The sequence below is a fragment of the Tachypleus tridentatus genome, chromosome 6 (assembly GCF_004210375.1).
Source record: "Tachypleus tridentatus isolate NWPU-2018 chromosome 6, ASM421037v1, whole genome shotgun sequence".
Lineage (NCBI taxonomy): Eukaryota > Metazoa > Arthropoda > Merostomata > Xiphosura > Limulidae > Tachypleus > Tachypleus tridentatus.
Window position 1 is genome coordinate 148,655,796 of NC_134830.1, and position 20,877 is coordinate 148,676,672.

At 34.1% G+C, this 20,877-nt stretch overlaps 1 protein-coding gene across 1 annotated transcript in view; it reads left to right on the forward strand.

Moving 5' to 3' along the window:
* Positions 1-547: 547 nt before the first annotated feature.
* Positions 548-20,877, forward strand: part of LOC143251768 (plectin-like) — a 108,999-nt gene continuing 88,669 nt past the window's right edge. The window contains exon 1 of the mRNA XM_076503011.1: positions 548-1,153. Coding sequence (XP_076359126.1) covers positions 1,057-1,153 — 97 coding nt within the window. The 5' untranslated portion in view covers positions 548-1,056. The remainder of the gene's footprint in view (positions 1,154-20,877) is intronic.

Genomic DNA, 20,877 nt, shown 5'->3' on the forward strand with positions numbered 1-20,877 from the left:
CAGGACTGAATCCTGGTGTTGTAGCATAACTGTATAAGTGTTATTTAGAAGTAGCGCCTGATGTATGTTATTCCTCAGCTTGTATAATTAACTCGTTTCTTTTTTCTTAGAGGTCGTGTCGACATTGTCTTCCCGATTTCTTGTGTAGACCATTATTTCATAAATATTTGTCAGCGTATATTTTTTGAACCGCTGGACCTGTTGTCACTAAACCTGACATATTCTTAAGCTCCCCCATGGAGAGTGATATAGTGGGGGTCGTTCGGATCTGAGCCTCTGTGTGCTCCTGGTAGTATTCTCTCGATTTCAGTGAAACTTGGTCTGCTGCAGTGTTATTCCCCCCACCCCACCCTACCCCCTCCGTGACTGACGTAGGGAGACCTGCATTTGATAATTTCAGAACTTTCCAGACGTACAACGTAGTTATTTAATTAAACGCTGAGATGTAAGTGTAATAAACTATTTTAATTCTCAATGTTATGGCTAGATGTCGCTAGTTGATTTACCACTAAAACGGTAATTTATTTTACGACAGGGATCTTTTGTAATCTCAAAAAGATGAGATTACTGTCGCAGTCACGACGGGGTTCTATACAGATTTAAACTTTGTTCCGAGAAACACTAACTCTGTTAAGAAAAACATTATTTTACTGTCATTTGTTCGTCGTGGTTGACAGTAACTAAATCAGTAACCTGAGTGCGGAACATTTCCCGTTTCTCTCGCTAGCGGAGGAGGGGCGCTGCAGTCGACCGCTGTCCCACGAGCTATATTTCCTGGCTGCGGATCGTCGTGCGGGTAAACAGACGGCTGAATCGTCGACGTCAACCCTGGTTAACTTGCAGTTCTCACACTCAGTTTCTGTCAGTAGCAGTTCGTAAGCTGGAAAAAAATACACTGAAGTATTTACTTCTGCTTGTCCAGAGTTGACCCTTATCGCCAGTAAAATATTCTATTGTACCTGTCCAGACGGTTCGGCCGTCAAGCCCAAAGAGAAAGTGACGTCGCGCCCACCGGTCGATCCCGCATGGTACTTCTCACTCTCTCTGCACGAGCGAATGGATTTGGGGCAAAGCCTATCCGAGTGGGTGAGGGATAAGCCCCTGGGTATTCTGCTGCTAGATACTGCAGATCGGGCGGTGTTGAAAGTAGCAGGTAAGTAATACATGTGTTTTTGTTGACTCGTAACGTAGACACAGAGAAAGTTCCACAGCCAGCAAATAAACGTAGTTAAGAATGAAACATATCGCGTGGTTTGTACGTATAATCGTTTCTAACACCTATCGTTTCTTCCACATCTGTCGTGTGCAATCTTCAGTTTTTCAGTTTCAAATAAGCGTCAGTGAATTACATCATGATCCTGGGTGTGGCGTTTACATGGCTAAACTCTCAGTAACCGTGTTCCTTGTACATAGTGTAACGTTTTTATTAATAATTCTGCGACTTTCTGAAAGAGCTAAATCTGACACAGATTTAGTAAACACGTAAGACAATATTGAAGTGGTTTGTTGATAAACTAATTTTTTGCTAAGTTATCACCAGTAAAACTTGTAAGTTTCTTTAGGGCTGATACTGGTACAACTTAGCTGTACCTGATAATCAGAGTTATGTCGTTCATTTGGTACCAGTAAACTTTAGCTGCCATTCTAAGCATACCCTGGGATCTTAGTAGTATCCTATGTCGAGTTTGTCACCTCTTGGGAACAGCTGAGTGCGGAGAAATGGGTGAATCACAAACATTCCGTTCTTGAGGGTAGGAGAGGAGATCTCTACGCAATATAAAGAGATTCTTTGTTTCGAAGGCATTTAAAACGTTTGCGTACCTAGTTCTATGTAAACATAACTATGTCGTGTTCTCTCCGTAATATTAATTATCGCTTAGTTGATTTGCTGGTCATCTCAGTATCTGCACGTTCCAAGGGCAATTTCCTTGTAAGCCCAGGTTTTAAGGTTAACCCACAAACCTGCCTAGCATCAGTTTTATTTTCATACAGCTACCACCTCTATCCTAATCCTTCCGTCTCCAGGAAGTGCTTTATAACTTTTGGTGTCAAAGATCTAGTTAACCCTAAAACTGTACAATGTTAGATATATAAAGAGCGTGAGAATCTTTATATACGTATACAGCGCCTTCAGTACTCGAATGTTCTGCGTAACATTGGCCACTAAGTAACCACCACCACGAAAAACTGAAAGAGAAACTCCAGGTAACCTGGTTAAAGGTTCCTGTGTCTTCACACTGAATTGTCAGTAGAAACTCACATCTTCCAAAGTTCTGTTATGGCATCTTTATTTATTTATTTTTTTACGTTACAAGTGTAACTGTAAGATTGTTTTAGTTATGATATTTGGGTGATTTGTGTGATTTTGTAGATGATTTGTGAAGCGTTGATATATGGACAATTTAGGAAAACTCCCATCCACTTCCTGTGGTTCGATGGGTGTTGTATTAGAAAGCACGTTGTCAGTTGTTGCTTTAAAAAAAAAGAAAAGAAAGAAAACAAGCAATAATCGGTAACAGTATTTTTTTCTGTGTTGTCACAGTATAAATACACAGCATTAGGTTTTGTGTTCTGCTGTTAATTATTGTGTGCTTTGGTTGCAAGTTATTTAATTGCCATGACAGCGGTAGTCTTTGCAACTGTTGGTTTCAGTTTTTGAAAGTTCGTACACTTTACGTAACTGGTGTTAGCCCTAACTATGATTACTGGTTTTGATGGTCAGTTTTTCTGTCCCTTCGTCAGTTAGTAACAACTGAGTCAAAATTCCCTTATTTAAGAATATTATTATTTAAACACTTATAGACTTTATTTGAGGCGTATTTATTTTCCGCATTAAGACCCGTAGAAATGCCACTAGTGTTTTTATTACTAATTATTCGTTAGGTCTTCAGTAGATCGTTGTGCTGGCGTCACTTGAAATCGATTGGGCTTTGCTCCATTTGGGAGGGGTCTGCGTTTTGTTTAGAAATCGATATTTGCTCAATGCGCATGGGCTTCGCGAACATACACTGCACACGATTCAAGTTTTATTGCCACTGCATCATATGGCGTTAGGGTTAGCAGCTTCGTAATCACTCTGCAGTTTATTTCATGTTCTGCTACCAGGTGGCGGACACTAAAGAAAAGAAACCGCAAAGTTTTTTTTTTTTTAAACCGTGAATCTGATTGGAAATTATATATATATATATATATTAGTGAAAATTAATACTCATGGATTTAAGTAAATAAAATCGAAAGGGAGGACTGCCTTAAAAACAGCAAATTCAAACTTCTTACTAATTACATTTTTTTGTTATAACCAAAAACAGGCCGAAACAAAAATAAATTAAAAAATAAATAACACCGCACAATAATAACTTGTACCCTGGGATCTTTTCAATTAGTGCAGCGTGTTTTTATTTGCTAGTTTTGTTTCGGCCTGTTTTTGGTTATAACAAACTATTTTATAGATATATATTGTTTAATTCTTATAGAGATGTTAATTCGAGTCTTCGAAAAACTAAAAAAAATTGAACGTTTGCTACTGATGTGTAAAAGTACGTTGGTGATTTAAATAAATCAGTAGGAATAAGAATACTTCTAAATAAAACTACACCATATCAGAAGTTGTAGTGAAGATTTGTTTTTTGGGAGGAAACTGTTTTAATTTTCGATTTCACAAAGAAGTTTACTATTTTACTTCACTAAAACTAACCACATATCTAAACACATATCGAACTTTATAAATAATATATTAAACTATGGTAATGATGTATGTGATTGTCGAGGCTACGTGAGATTGTTGGAATTTTTAAACACAGATACTAACAAATAAAGGATATGTGATATTGTTAGAGTTTAGACAAGTAAAATATACAGGGTGGCTCGTAAGTCCCTACCATCCATATATCTTATGTATCCAGTGTATCTGTGTGCTGTCCCTCATTTTCGCTGCATAATATTATGCGACGCCATGTTCTGTAAGAAATTTTCAAGTGTAAATGGGCTTACATCGGCCATATTTCTCTGAAAAAAAAAAGAAACAAATTTATAATACATGCGTAATTGAATATAACATAATAACATATGGATGGGTAGGGACTTACGGGCCACCCTGTATATTATTAGCGTTTTTAGACCGTGGTATCAACAGATGAAAACACGTAATATTATTGTTTTTAAAGTTATGTGAAAAACAAACAGAATATACGTGGTATTGTACAATCTAAATAACAGAATGAATAGAATATAGATGGAACGAAGCGACATGAACTATTTAAACAGCATATTTAAACAGAAAATTAAACTTAACGTAAAAAATTTAAACAGCATGATTTCGTTTTACTATACACGAAACACGTGATCAGATGTATAACTACCACAACAATAGCATGTCGTTTTTAGACCAAAAATCATTTTCGTCATTTACATTAATGAAATACTTTCTTATACATTGGAACCTCTACGTTACCTCGAAATAACAGTACGGTTAGGTCCTTCAAAGTTAGTTTTGTTTTGAAATAATTCGCGATCCGACCTCCGCAAGTACATTGCAAATACTCCCATTATGGAACTTTGCGTTAAAACAGCAACAAGAAAAGACTTCGTAACATGAAATTGTAAAGGTGAAATACAGAAACAGCTGGTGTAGCCAGATGAACAGCTGATATTAACGTTGTAGTTTTAACAAACATCAACATCTGATAACAAGTGAGAATATAAACACTGCCTGAGTGAGTCCAAACGTGTCCATATAGGTTGTCCACCTTGTTAAATGGACTCCAGCTTTGTTGTCTGAAGAAATGTTTGTTGTTGTTTTTTCTTCTCAGATCCCAAATATAAATTTCAGATGCCGAACAGTGGGATTTGACCATTACTCCTATAATACATCCATAGCCCATAAAGTAAGGAAAGTAATTTATTTTCTTGAAGGTAAGTGCACGTGATCTTCAGCTGCACAGTCCAGCACGTGATACATTCGGTTCAGTGATTTATTTTCTTGAAGGTAAGTACATGTGATCTTCAGCTGCATAGTCCGGCACGTTGACCACTGGGCTGGGCTGGTCAGTCAGCATGTGATACATTCTGTTCAGTGATTTATTTTCTTGAAGGTAAGTACACGTGATCTTCAGCTGCACAGTCCGGCACGTTGACCACTGGGCTGGGCTGGTCAGTAAGCACGTGATACATTTTAGTTCAGCAGACAGAATAATGCGAGCAGCCTCCCCTCATTCATACTGTATACAATTCTCGTCACACACACACATGTATACGTAAGTATCCACGTCACGTAGTCGAGGGTGCAGGTGTGAGCGTATTTGTCCCATGGAAACTAAAATTTTTGTGCAAATCCCGGGACTTGAAGATCCCTCATAAGCTGATATATAGAAAGCCAAGGCCGACAGGCCCCCTGTCATGTTTGGCTCACCACAAAGGGGACGTACCCCCATGCTGGAAACACTTGTTTAACACGCTGGTACAAAAAGGGAAGCCACTGAGGACAAACTTTGTATTATATAATTATACGTTGTTGAAAACACTTGAGAGATGTTGATTTAGTACAGAACTGCACAAACAGACTCTCTGTCCATCGTAGGGAACCGAACCCCAGATTTTAGCGTTACTTAAACTTATCAATGAACCACTGGAGAGTCGCTTAAAATATCTTTTTACGTGTTTCTTACACGTTGTTTGTATACTTGACTCGATTGACACCCTTTTATGTTTGTACATTTGGAATACTAATTAGACAACAGAAAGGTGTAGACCAGATTAACACACTATGAGAAGATTCCAAAATGGATATCGATAGGTTGACCAAGGATTATCAGGGTTTGTAATCTTTACTAACCATCGTTTTCCTTTCTTGTGTGTAGGCCCGGCATGGCCAGGTGGGTTAAGGCGTTGGACTTATAATCTGAGGGTCGCGGGTTCGAATTCCCGTCACACCAAACATGTTCGCCCTTTCAGCCGTGGGGGCGTTATAATATTCGGTCAATCCCACTATTCGTTGGTAAAAGAGTAGCCCAAGAGTTGGCGGTGGGTGGTGATGACTAGCTGCCTTCCCTCTAGTCTTACACTGCTAAATTAGGTACGGCTAGCGCAGATAGCTCTCGTGTAGTTTTGTGCGACATTCAAAAACATTCTTATGAAATATTTTAATTTCTGAATTTATAATATTTTAATCAGTTCTGGGATCGAGTGCTTCTGGGCTACCTGTGAATCTTGGGTAATGTAATTCTTGAACTACCAGTTCTTTATTGTTAGTGGCGGCATTGTTGTCATGGTATTAAGCTTCATGACTACAATATATCTTGTTTGTGAACCATTACTGTTGCTTTCTAGATATTGTTTAGCAGTGTGACTGCAGCCCTAGTGGCTGAACGGTAAGCTTGATGGCTTGTAGTGTAAAATTAAGGGTAATATTCCTGTGATTCACTGAGCGCAGTTAGCCGATTGTGCAACTTTCCGTTTACACAAGCGTTAATGATACAAACATACTAATACTGTGACTTGCGTACAGTTGTATCCACTAGACAGAAATAGCCTGGTACGTTCTTAGGAATGTTGTTATGTTTGGACTGAAACCCTCAGTTCCAGTTTATTACAAGCATCCACAAAGGTCAGCATTTTAAAACAGTGTCTTTAAAAAGGTGCCTCAATAAGGATAATAGAATGTTAATTAGTGTATCATGTAACTCGTCATTACTGGGTGTAGTTTGGCTCTGTTGAACTGTGTTGTTCAGCAGAAAAAAATAGTTCGGCAGATTGTTTCTTGACTGTGGTATTCCTTAAATTCAACGAGAACGTGAGAAGTGGATTCTATTTTTATAGTGAAATGAACCGGAATTGTAATATTTTTATTTTTAAAAACTGATAAGCATATAACTCCCTCTATCGTCCAAACAGTCTTAAAAACTTGATCAAACAATAACTCTCAGTGAAATCTGTTGTCTATGTTCCCTCATAGGAAGCACTGAAGTCTTGTTTCTGTCATTCACAATCCGCTATTTTGTAATTTGTTTTTAATTTCAAGAAGTAGAAAGTACTTCCAACTTATTTACCTACGTACTCTTTCCCCCACTAGGGATCGCATATTTCCATTGTAACTTTTACGTTGAACGTTATGAGAGAACTCGTTCAGATTATTTGATTGTCAGTCTGCTAACCCTATTTTTGCTGTTGAAGAAGAGCTAATGTTGCGAAGTAATTTAGGCTTAGTGCATGTGCTAATTAATGTGCTTTTGTTCCTAGAAAAACGAAACGGTGTCTGTCAATTAGACTTGTGACCATGGAGGCAGCTATAACTTGTTGCTTTACGTCTCTCCGAAAATTTTTTGTGACGTCATAATCCCTTGTAGAGGGCGTTTTCGTGTCAAGCTAGAAGTTACTGTATACAGATGTCCGGAATCAAACATTATTTTACTTTACTAAATACGTCGATATAGGCCTATATTTTTTGAGAAATAACTAAATTTTAAATTAAAAGTTTATTAGTGTCTGGAAGAATATGAATATTCAAGAAATAATATGAATAGAGTAAGAAAGAGAGTTGAATTTCTCTAGAACCTTCACTTATAAAAAACAATCATGCAGTGAAAACTGCCTGGCAGGCGCCTGTGTGAACCTGGTGACGACACTGTTGTTACAAACTTGTAAGTTATTATGTCATCCACTGCAAGTGACATTCCTATGTTCTATTTTTTCCATGTCACTGTAGAAGATTTCTTTGCTTTACATTTCTGTAATATGTATTTGAATGTAAAATGTTACGAATTTCCTTGAGGTACTACTGCTTAAATTTTAATACACGATTGGTACAAACATCTTCAGACAAACTAGGCGTAAATAAAAAGAGGTATGAACGTTTAGTAATATGTAGTGAAGGAACTAGGCTCTGGAAACCTGTTTCTCATGTTGATTAGCCTTAAAACATGGAGCAGTCTTGAAAAAGAAAATTTTTATCACGAGACACGATGTGGGATAAATCATGAAGTACACTGTTAATAGATAAGAAAGTAAAAGTATAGTATTTTTAATTTTAACCGCAGCGAGATTCAGACATAACTTCCCCCTAAATCAGAATTGTTAATCAAATGGAGAGCAATCAAGTTGCGGAACCCGCTGCCTACACAGTTACTCTTAATCGAATAGTAGCATTTTGACTGCGACACTTATAGCGCCTCAACAGTTGAAAGTGCAAAGCGTGTTCGGCAAGTATATCTCGAGGTCGAACCTTAGATCTTTCGACATGCAGCCTAGCCCGATAAAAATAGTACAACAACTTTAATTGGAGTAATATACGTGTTATGTTTGGATGCTTAATTTTTATTAGATATGTATTTTTAAATGTTTTTATAACATGTTTTATATTACACATATGTAAACAGAATAATTACATGTGAGGCCAACCATAAATAAATATTATTTGTGATGTAAATTCTGTTTATTCTCGGCAGTACAAGTTGATGCTTGTGTATCTATTCGTTTACATTGTTGTTAACTTCCACAAGGACCTAGTGTTCACCATAAATATTGTTGGGGCTCCTGTTTGTCGTCGCTAGGTGACATCACAAAGACAACTGCGAAAAGAACGTTGAACTTTGATGTGTAGTAAATCAGTTCCAGTCTTTCAGTATCGAAGGAAAGGCCTTCTCGGCAGCGGCACGAGGCAGAAGTAAGCTAAGTTACACACTTTACATACTGGTAACTTGAACGTGGTCAGTAAAGTTTTTTTTATTTCGCGCAAAGCTACTCGAGGGTTATCTGCGCTAGCCGCCCCTAATTTAGCAGTGTAAGACTAGAGGGAAGGCAACTAGTCATCACTGTCCACCGACAATGAATAGTGGGAGTGACCATCACATTATAACTCCCCACAGCTGAAAGGGCAAGCATGTTTGGCGTGACGGGGATTTGAACCCGCGACCCTAAGATTACGATTCGAGTGCCTTAACCACCAGGCCAGTCAGTGAAGGGAGAGACGTGATTAAAATAATTTGCAGTTTTTAAGAGATTTGATATGACAAAGTATCGATCAACGAACGTCGTACATCTTAGAGGTAAAACTGGTTTAACTTGACGAAACAATGTAAAGTCACTATGACAACAACTTGGCTTTTCCCAGCGGCTGTTCTGGGGAACTCAATCTTAACCGTAAGATTACCACAACGGCTTTTTTAGCACTTTGTTCCAAGTCCTCATCCGTGGCTCAACGGTAAGCTTGAGTATTTATAGGTTAAAAATCTGGGGTCAATATCCGTGGTGGGCACGATGTAGATAGCTTTGTATGTAGTTTTATGCTTAAATATATATACACTAAATTTGTTATTTATGAAATATTAATAAGATATGAATAAAATAAAATAAATATACCAACAGTATTTCAATTAACGCCCTCTATGTATTTACAAAGACAGTTTAGTCATTTCACTCCCTCTCTCGACGGTATCTTAGCAGTAAGCCTAATAACGATCGGCAGAACTCAGCACTTTGTGCTTGATAAGAAAAGAAACAAACGCTGATTTTTTGTTTATGGTCGTTTCTCTAATTTGAGTATTGTAACAAGTGAAAACTAAACATTACTTAATATGGTGTAATATGTGGGCCCCGTCTGCAATGAACGGTATGAAATTCTGTAATTTAAAGATCAAGAGACGAAGGTCACTAGGAAACATATATGCCTAACATTAGTGGTAGTTCGTTGGTAAAGACGTTATTTTAGTCTTAACAAATTCAGGCTATCACAAAGTCGTATCGATGTTACATTTATCAGTCTATTACAGTACTTTATAGGTAACTGTTTTGTACTTTCCGACTTATAGATACGCACGTTCTCAACCAACGAGTAATTTCTGTGATACTATAAATTTTGTACAGATATGAACATTCTTGACCCACAAACAGTTGCTATGGTTATCGGTCGCGATGTAGATAAATACATAGTGTTGCTATGGTTATAGTAAAGATTTCTTCATTTCGTGTTTGATTTGTTTCGTTCAGTCGCTTGTTCTCGCACGCACGTGCCTTCTACCCCCTAATAAATTGAAGGCATTTTAGTTGTGTTTTTTAACGCAGTTATTGATTACTTATTCTGCATTATGCCAAAAACTGCTACTCTGTTTTTTTTTCGTCTGCCTTTTCCACTTCATTAACATGTTCAAAGAAATGTTCATCTCCAGCTGGCCCTCTCTAACAACCGTTTTATCTTTTATTCAAAACACCGTACCTTTTCACGGTACCACAGCATATTTAGTTATACTTTTTATCTGTTTTCTGTAGCTGTCATGATATTACAGTAGTTACGAACATTTGCTAAATCTACAACATTGTACTGCGTGTTGGTTTTGTCAGTGTTTTACAGTTCTAACATTTCCAATCCCAATCATAACGTTCGTCAATAGATCCTCTATACCAGGGGTTCTTAACCAGGGGTGCGAAGATGATTCCCAAGGGGTGCAAGGATACCCATGAATAATTAAAGCAAATCTATATTTTTACATAAGAGTATGCTTTATATTTCTCCAGGGGGTGCGAGAAATGATTACTGATTTGAAAGGGGTGCAAACACTGAAAAAGGTTAAGAACCACTGCTCTATACACAAACGACAAATTACTGTCACACCTATCTGCAGTGAACTTTATAATTAAGCCTAATGAATAAAATATTTTGCAATTCAATCCAGTAAATAAGAAATTACTGGATTTGAAGACATCCTGTTTTATGCTGACGAAATAGATCAGAACATTTTCAACATTCATAAATTCTTCGATACAAAAACGATTTACCTTCATCAAAGTTGCAAAGAAAATGGTAATTTCTCAGAAAAGCAAAAGTGATATGGCATTATGCACAATTTAAACTTGACCATTATACATCCATGAACGGTTAAAGGTCTGGCCCAAAAGGAAAGAGTTACAATGTACCTATCTATCGTAAATTGCAAAATACTGTTTATTATTACTTGTCGGTTAATGTATCTTTATTGGCTCGAACTTACATGTTTTTCTTTATCTTATCAGTAATAATTCTTTTCTTTTATTTTCGTATTTTTTCTTTATTTTCAGTAGATTAAGGTTGGTATATCGTTTACAGATATTAGATATTAAAATACGATACTGGAAAGCGAATCATTATTCATCTTTCAGTTTTATTACTAAATAAAAATTTTTTATTTATGACGTAATCTTGTTTAAAGTTATGTCTACGTAACATAATTTTGTATTATTAAACTATCACGTTGAATGTATGTTGTCAAAAGAACTAATGTAAATATTTCCAATTCGTGAAGTAAACATGAGAGAAATAAACTGAATCCTATAACTTCATAAGCTATGACACGTATATAAAATTTAATAATATAACATCGATAGTAGTGCTATTTATAGATTACGGAATAAAAAAGATTTCACGGGATAAGTGTATTTTTATTACATGACTTTAAATGACCTTAAATATACGCTGATAATAATAAAATTTAAATAGAATTAATTTATGTGGCGTTGTTTATGCGTATCTTTTTAATGCGGCTCTTTTGATCTACGTTAAATAAGGTATTCGTTGTACAGGGCCGAGATACACTTTTATTGGTTGGAATGCTGTATTTGTCGCTTAGTAACAACTCGAATCATTACGAAGCGCGGTAAGACTTCATCGTAAGCGTAACCTAAAATTACAATAAAAACTAGCTAAAAAAGGCAGCACAAATGTTGCTTAAGACAGTATGTGATGTACGTTGTGAATGTTTTAAACTTAAAACAACAACATTATTGCCTATACGAATATATTAGTTTATTTTAAAGGGTTTCTGAAGCGTGAGGCCTACATGCACTCGTAAGGTTTGCTTACATATAATAATGTCTCTAATATCAACCAATTATTACACTTGTATTATTATTATTGACTAAATACTTATAAAAGTGATTCATGTTTCCTGTTTAAAAGAAACATTGATTTCAAAAGCAGAGAAATAACGCTCGAGATTCATGACGAGAAACACACTTGAAGTAAAAATGTATCTTAGGAGAGCTGGTATGGATATTAATACTTTTACTGACCTGTTAACCTGAAGATGACCTAAGAAGGTCGAAACGTTGTCTTCTGCTTTATTAGTAAAAGTGTTAATACCCATACCAGCCGTCCTGATATACAACGCTCCGTATTGTAAAATTTCGAATGGCTTTTATGTGGCGCTTGTCGTTGGTGTCTCAGTGAACTTTTATATCAAATATTGACTTGCTTATATCTCTGCAGATAACTTGTCGTGATAGTTGTTAATTTTAACGACAGTCTGTGTAATTGATAAATATGTTTCAAATACAACAAGCAAAATATATAGTTTTATATAACACATTTTACTCTCTGACACCAGATAGTATAAGATCAGTAGATATGTTGAAACTTAAAGATTTAAGTTGCTATTGCACTATTACATTTTATTAAACTAAGTTATGCGATAAACGTGCTTAATGAAAAAAAAGGCCTACGTTACGTTTGTCAAGAGTTATAGCACCAGTGCCATTTAGCCGTAATTATAACTTTATTTCTCAGACATTTGGAAGTGTCATGAGAAACATATCATTATCAGCACTGATTGAAAAATAAAAAATCACTGAAAAGTTTGGTCTGATTTCGCGAAAAGTCACACAATGGCTCTCTGCTCTGATCATTCCTGATTTAGCAATGTGTGTGTCTTCTTACAGCAAAACCACATCGGGCGATCCGGTATGGCTAGGTGGTTAAGGCACTCGACTAGTAATCAGGCGGTCGCGGGTTCGAATTCCCGTCACACCAAACATGCTCACCCTTTCAGCCGTGGGGCGTTATAATGTTACAGTCAATCCCACTATTCGTTGGTAAAAGAGTAGTCCAAGAGTTGGTGGTGGGTGGTGATGACTAGCTGCCTTCTATCTCGTCTTACACTGCTAAATTAGGGACGAATATATATGTAGAAACGGCTCGTTTGGTTTGAGAAAATATTTTACAAGCCGTTTTTACATATATATTTTTGTTTACAAGTGGGTTTTCTCGACATCACTGATTAAATTAGGGACGGCTAGAGCAGATAACCCTCGTATAGCTTTGTGAGAAATTCAGATCAAACTAGACCGGGCTATCTGCTGAGTCCACCGAGGGAAAATTTAGTAGTGGTAGACTAGAAGGAAAGCAGATCGTCATCACTAACTCTTGGGCTACTCTTTTACTAATGACCAGAGGGATTTATCATAAGATAATAGCATCTCTCTGGACGAGTATGTTTGAGGGGGATTCGGACTCGCAACTCTCCTATTACGAGTCGAGCGCCCTAACCACCTGTCCAGACCAAATGTCAAGTAATACTTCAAAGAGAGAGTTTGTGATTTTAATAAAAGTTCATTTTCTAATGGAATAAAATGGAAGCTGAAAATAATATCGTACACTTTAGAACGAAATAACACACTCTGATACTATGTATATTCTTTCTCCATCTTTAACATTTATAAAACCTCTGTCTCGTTTCTGGGAAAAACACCTACCTATGCTGGTAGTTCATGTAAATCTTAAACTTTTGACCCTGAGAAAATAAAACAAAATTTTACGTCATCGCTAAAGTTGTGCGTACAGCCAATCAGGTCAAAGCCTATGAACTGATTGAAAACGATTTGTAAGCATGCGCCCACAGCCATCTGTATGTCAAAGTGATTTTCCTGACTATAGATTTTGGCTGTCCATGTTTGATGAGAAATACTTCTGTGTGTTGAGGTGGGTGGAATTATAATTAATTATGAGGCTTATTTTTATGGTATCGCGCGACTTTTAGGGTTTCAGCGCAAGGCTTAGCTTCCGTGTACGTTTGTCCATTTCTACGTCGGTTCCTTTTCGGTATTAATAAATCATTGGTTAAAAGTTAAGAAAAAAAAATTACACTCCAGATAAATATAAAAGAATATAGTTTTATTTAAAACCAACGTTGCGGCTTCTTCACGGTTAATATGCATAACTGATTGATATTCTTATATTTATCTCGAATATAAAGGTAATTTTTTCTTAACTTCTATAAAAATATGCAAGTCCCTCCAGTATGCACCACATTGGTTATTACGGATTCTTCTAAGGTACATCCGGGTCATCTTTAATCTAGCAGAGGTACTTCAAGTGATTCATGCAGGATAGGAATGTGAACATAAGTCTAGATCCAATAATGAGAACAAAAATGTGAACATAAGTCTGTATTCAATAATGAGAACAAAAATGTGAACATAAGTCTGTATTCAATAATCAGGACAGGAATGTGAACATAAGTCTAGATCCAATAATGAGAACAAAAATGTGAACATAAGTCTGTATTCAATAATCAGGACAGGAATGTGAACATAAGTCTAGATCCAATAATGAGAACAAAAATGTGAACATAATTCTGTATTCAATAATCAGGACAGGAATGTGAACATAAGTCTAGATCCAATAATGAGAACAAAAATGTGATCATAAGTCTGTATTCAATAATCAGGACAGGAATGTGAACATAAGTCTAGATCCAATAATGAGAACAAAAATGTGAACATAAGTCTGTATTCAATAATCAGGACAGGAATGTGAACATAAGTCTAGATCCAATAATGAGAACAAAAATGTGAACATAAGTCTGTATTCAATAATCAGGACAGGAATGTGAACATAAGTCCAGATTCAGTGATGAGGACAGGAATGTGAACATAAGTCTAGGTTCAATAATGAGAACAAAAATGTGAACATAAGTCTAGGTTCAGTAATCAGGACAGGAATGTGAACATAAGTCCAGGCTCAATAATTAGGACAGGAATGTAAACATAAATCTAAGTACAATAACTGTTATAACAAACCTTGAGTGACGTGGGGCGGCCAGGTGGATTTAAGCCCTACACTTCCTTCCCTTATGCTATAAAAGTGCTTTTTTTATTTTGTCAGTGTCACAGAATATCTGCTAGTAATAAAAGATACTCCTAGTTTTTTCTTGCTGTGTGTTGTTATGGAAACAACAACACAGCGACGTCTAGGTCTTAACAGTAAGATAACAACCATGATAGGTTATTAAACGTTAATACAGAATAATCACTGTTTAGTGTTAGGTTTTAATAGCGTTTATATTACAGCTTGAACAGAAATAACAAGATTAGACGTTTGATCTCATAGCTCTGTATTCTGGATGTACCAGATGCAGCCGACAATGACTAAGTCTCCCATAACACTGATCTTCTCCCACCAAAAAATATCTTGCCCTACAGTGCCTGAGAAGTGTTTTTTTTATCAATGAGTCCTCGTTTTTTTAATGTCCTATACACGTTATTGCAAAGGTTCATTTGTTTTGTATTTAAGCCGTCTACAAACCCTGATAAAGTATTCGCTCAAACAATACATGTGTCACCTTCTGTAACCAGAGGTCTAGCTAGTTGACGTGAATGTTTTTAACAAATGAACGAACCTTTAAACGCCCAAACATGTGTATTACGTCATAACAAAGGATACTCACTTTTGATGGCGCTAGTAATTAAGGTGGTCGATTTCAATACCGTGTTTACTCTCGAAGTCTTTCCAGACTTATAATTTATCATTAGTTCTGGTTTGTTTCGGCAATGTACTTTAAAACGCAGGGTGTGACATGATGGACGTCGCAATAACCTTGACCTTTAATACAGTCTATGTTGTCACTACCTAGACTTTTCTTGCAGTCTCCAAACATCTACAAGTTATACGCTACCCCTACACGTGGAAAGGTTATCTGTAGATGGCGCTGAGATAAAGTAGAATAGGCAAAGGGTGTGGTTCTGTCATTTTCATTTTTTCGCAACTAAGTGGTTACTCAGTAATGAAGGTTAAAGAAGCTTCTCGATAAAATAAAATTTGTTGAATTTACATTTAAAATATTTTAAGGTCCATCGTTTTACCCTTATTATTATGTCAGTGACGTACAGGCTTTAGGTTGGGCGTAAAAGGTGTAATTACCACTGCAGTACAGAGTTGTACTTTGGATGATATTTGTCTTACGCCTTATCAGACCACATCCACTCAAACAGAACTCAGTGTTCATGGGAATGTTTGATTAGTAATTATCCAGAAACACGAGGCTCATTACCTGAAACTCCCCAGTGGCATTCAGCTAGAAACCAGGTTTCGATACACAACGATGGGATGACCATAGATAGTCCATTGTTTAGTTTGTGCTTCATTCTCGGCATGGCCAGGTGGTTGAGGCACTTGAGTCGTAATCCGAGGGTCGCGAGTTCGAATCCCCGTCATACCAAACATGCTCGCCCTTTCAGTCGTGGGGGCGTTATAATGTGCGGTCAATTCCACTATTCGTTAGAGTAGGCGGTGAATGGTGATGACTAGCTGCCTTCCCTCTAGTTTTACACTGCTAAATTAGGGACGGCTAGCGCAGATAGCCTTCGTGTAGCTTTGCGCGAAATTCCAAACAAACATTCCTAACCTGGATTCTTTAATTGGAATTCTGATATGTTGCTACTTTAAAGAAAGTAGTTACTTTACGTGATATCGAAATGTATGTCTCTTTTCTCTAAAACTAATAATAGTAATAATAAGCAGTAGTCCAGTAATAACACTAATAATAGTAATAATAAGTAGTAGTCCAGTAATAACACTAATAATAGTAATAATAAGCAGTAGTCCAGTAATAAAACTAATAATAGTAATAATAAGCAGTAGTCCAGTAATAACACTAATAATAGTAATAATAAGCAGTAGTCCAGTAATAACACTAATAATAGTAATAATAAGCAGTAGTCCAGTAATAAAACTAATAATAGTAATAATAAGCAGTAGTCCAGTAATAACACTAATAATAGTAATAATAAGCAGTAGTCCAGTAATAACACTAATAATAGTAATAATAAGCAGTAGTCCAGTAATAACACTAATAATAGTAATAATAAGCAGTAGTCCAGTAATAAAACTAATAATAGTAATAATAAGCAGTAGTCCAGTAATAAAACTAATAATAGTAATAATAAGCAGTAGTCCAGTAATAAAACTAATAATAGTAATAATAAGCAGTAGTCCAGTAATAACACTAATAATAGTAATAATAAGTAGTAGTCCAGTAATAACACTAATAATAGTAATAATAAGCAGTAGTCCAGTAATAAAACTAATAATAGTAATAATAAGCAATAGTCCAGTAATAAAACTAATAATAGTAATAATAAGCAGTAGTCCAGTAATAAAACTAATAATAGTAATAATAAGCAGTAGTCCAGTAATAAAACTAATAATAGTAATAATAAGCAGTAGTCCAGTAATAACACTAATAATAGTAATAATAAGTAGTAGTCCAGTAATAACACTAATAATAGTAATAATAAGCAGTAGTCCAGTAATAAAACTAATAATAGTAATAATAAGCAGTAGTCCAGTAATAAAACTAATAATAGTAATAATAAGCAGTAGTCCAGTAATAAAACTAATAATAGTAATAATAAGCAGTAGTCCAGTAATAAAACTAATAATAGTAATAATAAGCAGTAGTCCAGTAATAACACTAATAATAGTAATAATAAGCAGTAGTCCAGTAATAACACTAATAATAGTAATAATAAGCAGTAGTCCAGTAATAACACTAATAATAGTAATAATAAGCAGTAGTCCAGTAATAACACTAATAATAGTAATAATAAGCAGTAGTCCAGTAATAACACTAATAATAGTAATAATAAGCAGTAGTCCAGTAACAAAAACTAATAATAGTAATAATAAGCAGTAGTCCAGTAACAAAACTAATAATAGTAATAATAAGCAGTAGTCCAGTAATAAAACTAATAATAGTAATAATAAGCAGTAGTCCAGTAATAAAACTAATAATAGTAATAATAAGCAGTAGTCCAGTAATAACACTAATAATAGTAATAATAAGCAGTAGTCCAGTAATAACACTAATAATAGTAATAATAAGCAGTAGTCCAGTAATAACACTAATAATAGTAATAATAAGCAGTAGTCCAGTAATAAAACTAATAATAGTAATAATAAGCAGTAGTCCAGTAATAACACTAATAATAGTAATAATAAGCAGTAGTCCAGTAATAAAACTAATAATAGTAATAATAAGCAGTAGTCCAGTAATAAAACTAATAATAGTAATAATAAGCAGTAGTCCAGTAATAACACTAATAATAGTAATAATAAGCAGTAGTCCAGTAATAACATTAATAATAGTAATAATAAGCAGTAGTTCAGTAATAAAACTAATAATAGTAATAATAAGCAGTAGTCCAGTAATAACACTAATAATAGTAATAATAAGCAGTAGTCCAGTAATAACACTAATAATAGTAATAATAAGCAGTAGTCCAGTAATAAAACTAATAATAGTAATAATAAGCAGTAGTCCAGTAATAACACTAATAATAGTAATAATAAGTTGTAGTCCAGTAATAACACTAATAATAGTAATAATAAGCAGTAGTCCAGTAATAAAACTAATAATAGTAATAATAAGCAGTAGTCCAGTAATAAAACTAATAATAGTAATAATAAGCAGTAGTCCAGTAATAAAACTAATAATAGTAATAATAAGCAGTAGTCCAGTAATAAAACTAATAATAGTAATAATAAGCAGTAGTCCAGTAATAACACTAATAATAGTAATAATAAGCAGTAGTCCAGTAATAACACTAATAATAGTAATAATAAGCAGTAGTCCAGTAATAAAACTAATAATAGTAATAATAAGCAGTAGTCCAGTAATAAAACTAATAATAGTAATAATAAGCAGTAGTCCAGTAATAAAACTAATAATAGTAATAATAAGCAGTAGTCCAGTAATAACACTAATAATAGTAATAATAAGCAGTAGTCCAGTAATAAAACTAATAATGGTAATAATAAGCAGTAGTCCAGTAATAAAACTAATAATGGTAATAATAAGCAGTAGTCCAGTAATAACACTAATAATAGTAATAATAAGCAGTAGTCCAGTAATAACACTAATAATAGTAATAATAAGCAGTAGTCCAGTAATAACACTAATAATAGTAATAACAAGCAGTAGTCCAGTAATAACACTAATAATAGTAATAATAAGCAGTAGTCCAGTAATAAAACTAATAATAGTAATAATAAGTAGTAGTCCAGTAATAACACTAATAATAGTAATAATAAGCAGTAGTCCAGTAATAAAAGTAATAATAGTAATAATAAGCAGTAGTCCAGTAATAACACTAATAATAGTAATAATAAGCAGTAGTCCAGTAATAACACTAATAATAGTAATAATAAGCAGTAGTCCAGTAATAAAACTAATAATAGTAATAATAAGCAGTAGTCCAGTAATAACACTAATAATAGTAATAATAAGCAGTAGTCCAGTAATAACACTAATAATAGTAATAATAAGCAGTAGTCCAGTAATAAAACTAATAATAGTAATAATAAGCAGTAGTCCAGTAATAAAACTAATAATAGTAATAATAAGCAGTAGTCCAGTAATAAAACTAATAATAGTAATAATAAGCAGTAGTCCAGTAATAACACTAATAATAGTAATAATAAGCAGTAGTCCAGTAATAAAACTAATAATAGTAATAATAAGCAGTAGTCCAGTAATAAAACTAATAATAGTAATAATAAGCAGTAGTCCAGTAATAAAACTAATAATAGTAATAATAAGCAGTAGTCCAGTAATAACACTAATAATAGTAATAATAAGCAGTAGTCCAGTAATAACACTAATAATAGTAATAATAAGCAGTAGTCCAGTAATAAAACTAATAATAGTAATAATAAGCAGTAGTCCAGTAATAAAACTAATAATAGTAATAATAAGCAGTAGTCCAGTAATAAAACTAATAATAGTAATAATAAGCAGTAGTCCAGTAATAACACTAATAATAGTAATAATAAGCAGTAGTCCAGTAATAACACTAATAATAGTAATAATAAGCAGTAGTCCAGTAATAAAACTAATAATAGTAATAATAAGCAGTAGTCCAGTAATAACACTAATAATAGTAATAATAAGCAGTAGTCCAGTAATAACACTAATAATAGTAATAATAAGCAGTAGTCCAGTAATAACACTAATAATAGTAATAATAAGCAGTAGTCCAGTAATAACACTAATAATAGTAATAATAAGCAGTAGTCCAGTAATAACACTAATAATAGTAATAATAAGCAGTAGTCCAGTAATAAAACTAATAATAGTAATAATAAGCAGTAGTCCAGTAATAACACTAATAATAGTAATAATAAGCAGTAGTCCAGTAATAAAACTAATAATAGTAATAATAAGCAGTAGTCCAGTAATAAAACTAATAATAGTAATAATAAGCAGTAGTCCAGTAATAAAACTAATAATAGTAATAATAAGCAGTAGTCCAGTAATAAAACTAATAATAGTAATAATAAGCAGTAGTCCAGTAATAACACTAATAATAGTAATAATAAGCAGTAGTCCAGTAATAACACTAATAATAGTAATAATAAGCAGTAGTCCAGTAATAAAACTAATAATAGTAATAATAAGCAGTAGTCCAGTAATAACACTAATAATAGTAATAATAAGCAGTAGTCCAGTAATAACACTAATAATAGTAATAATAAGCAGTAGTCCAGTAATAAAACTAATAATAGTAATAATAAGCAGTAGTCCAGTAATAAAACTAATAATAGTAATAATAAGCAGTAGTCCAGTAATAACACTAATAATAGTAATAATAAGTTGTAGTCCAGTAATAACACTAATAATAGTAATAATAAGCAGTAGTCCAGTAATAAAACTAATAATAGTAATAATAAGCAGTAGTCCAGTAATAAAACTAATAATAGTAATAATAAGCAGTAGTCCAGTAATAAAACTAATAATAGTAATAATAAGCAGTAGTCCAGTAATAACACTAATAATAGTAATAATAAGCAGTAGTCCAGTA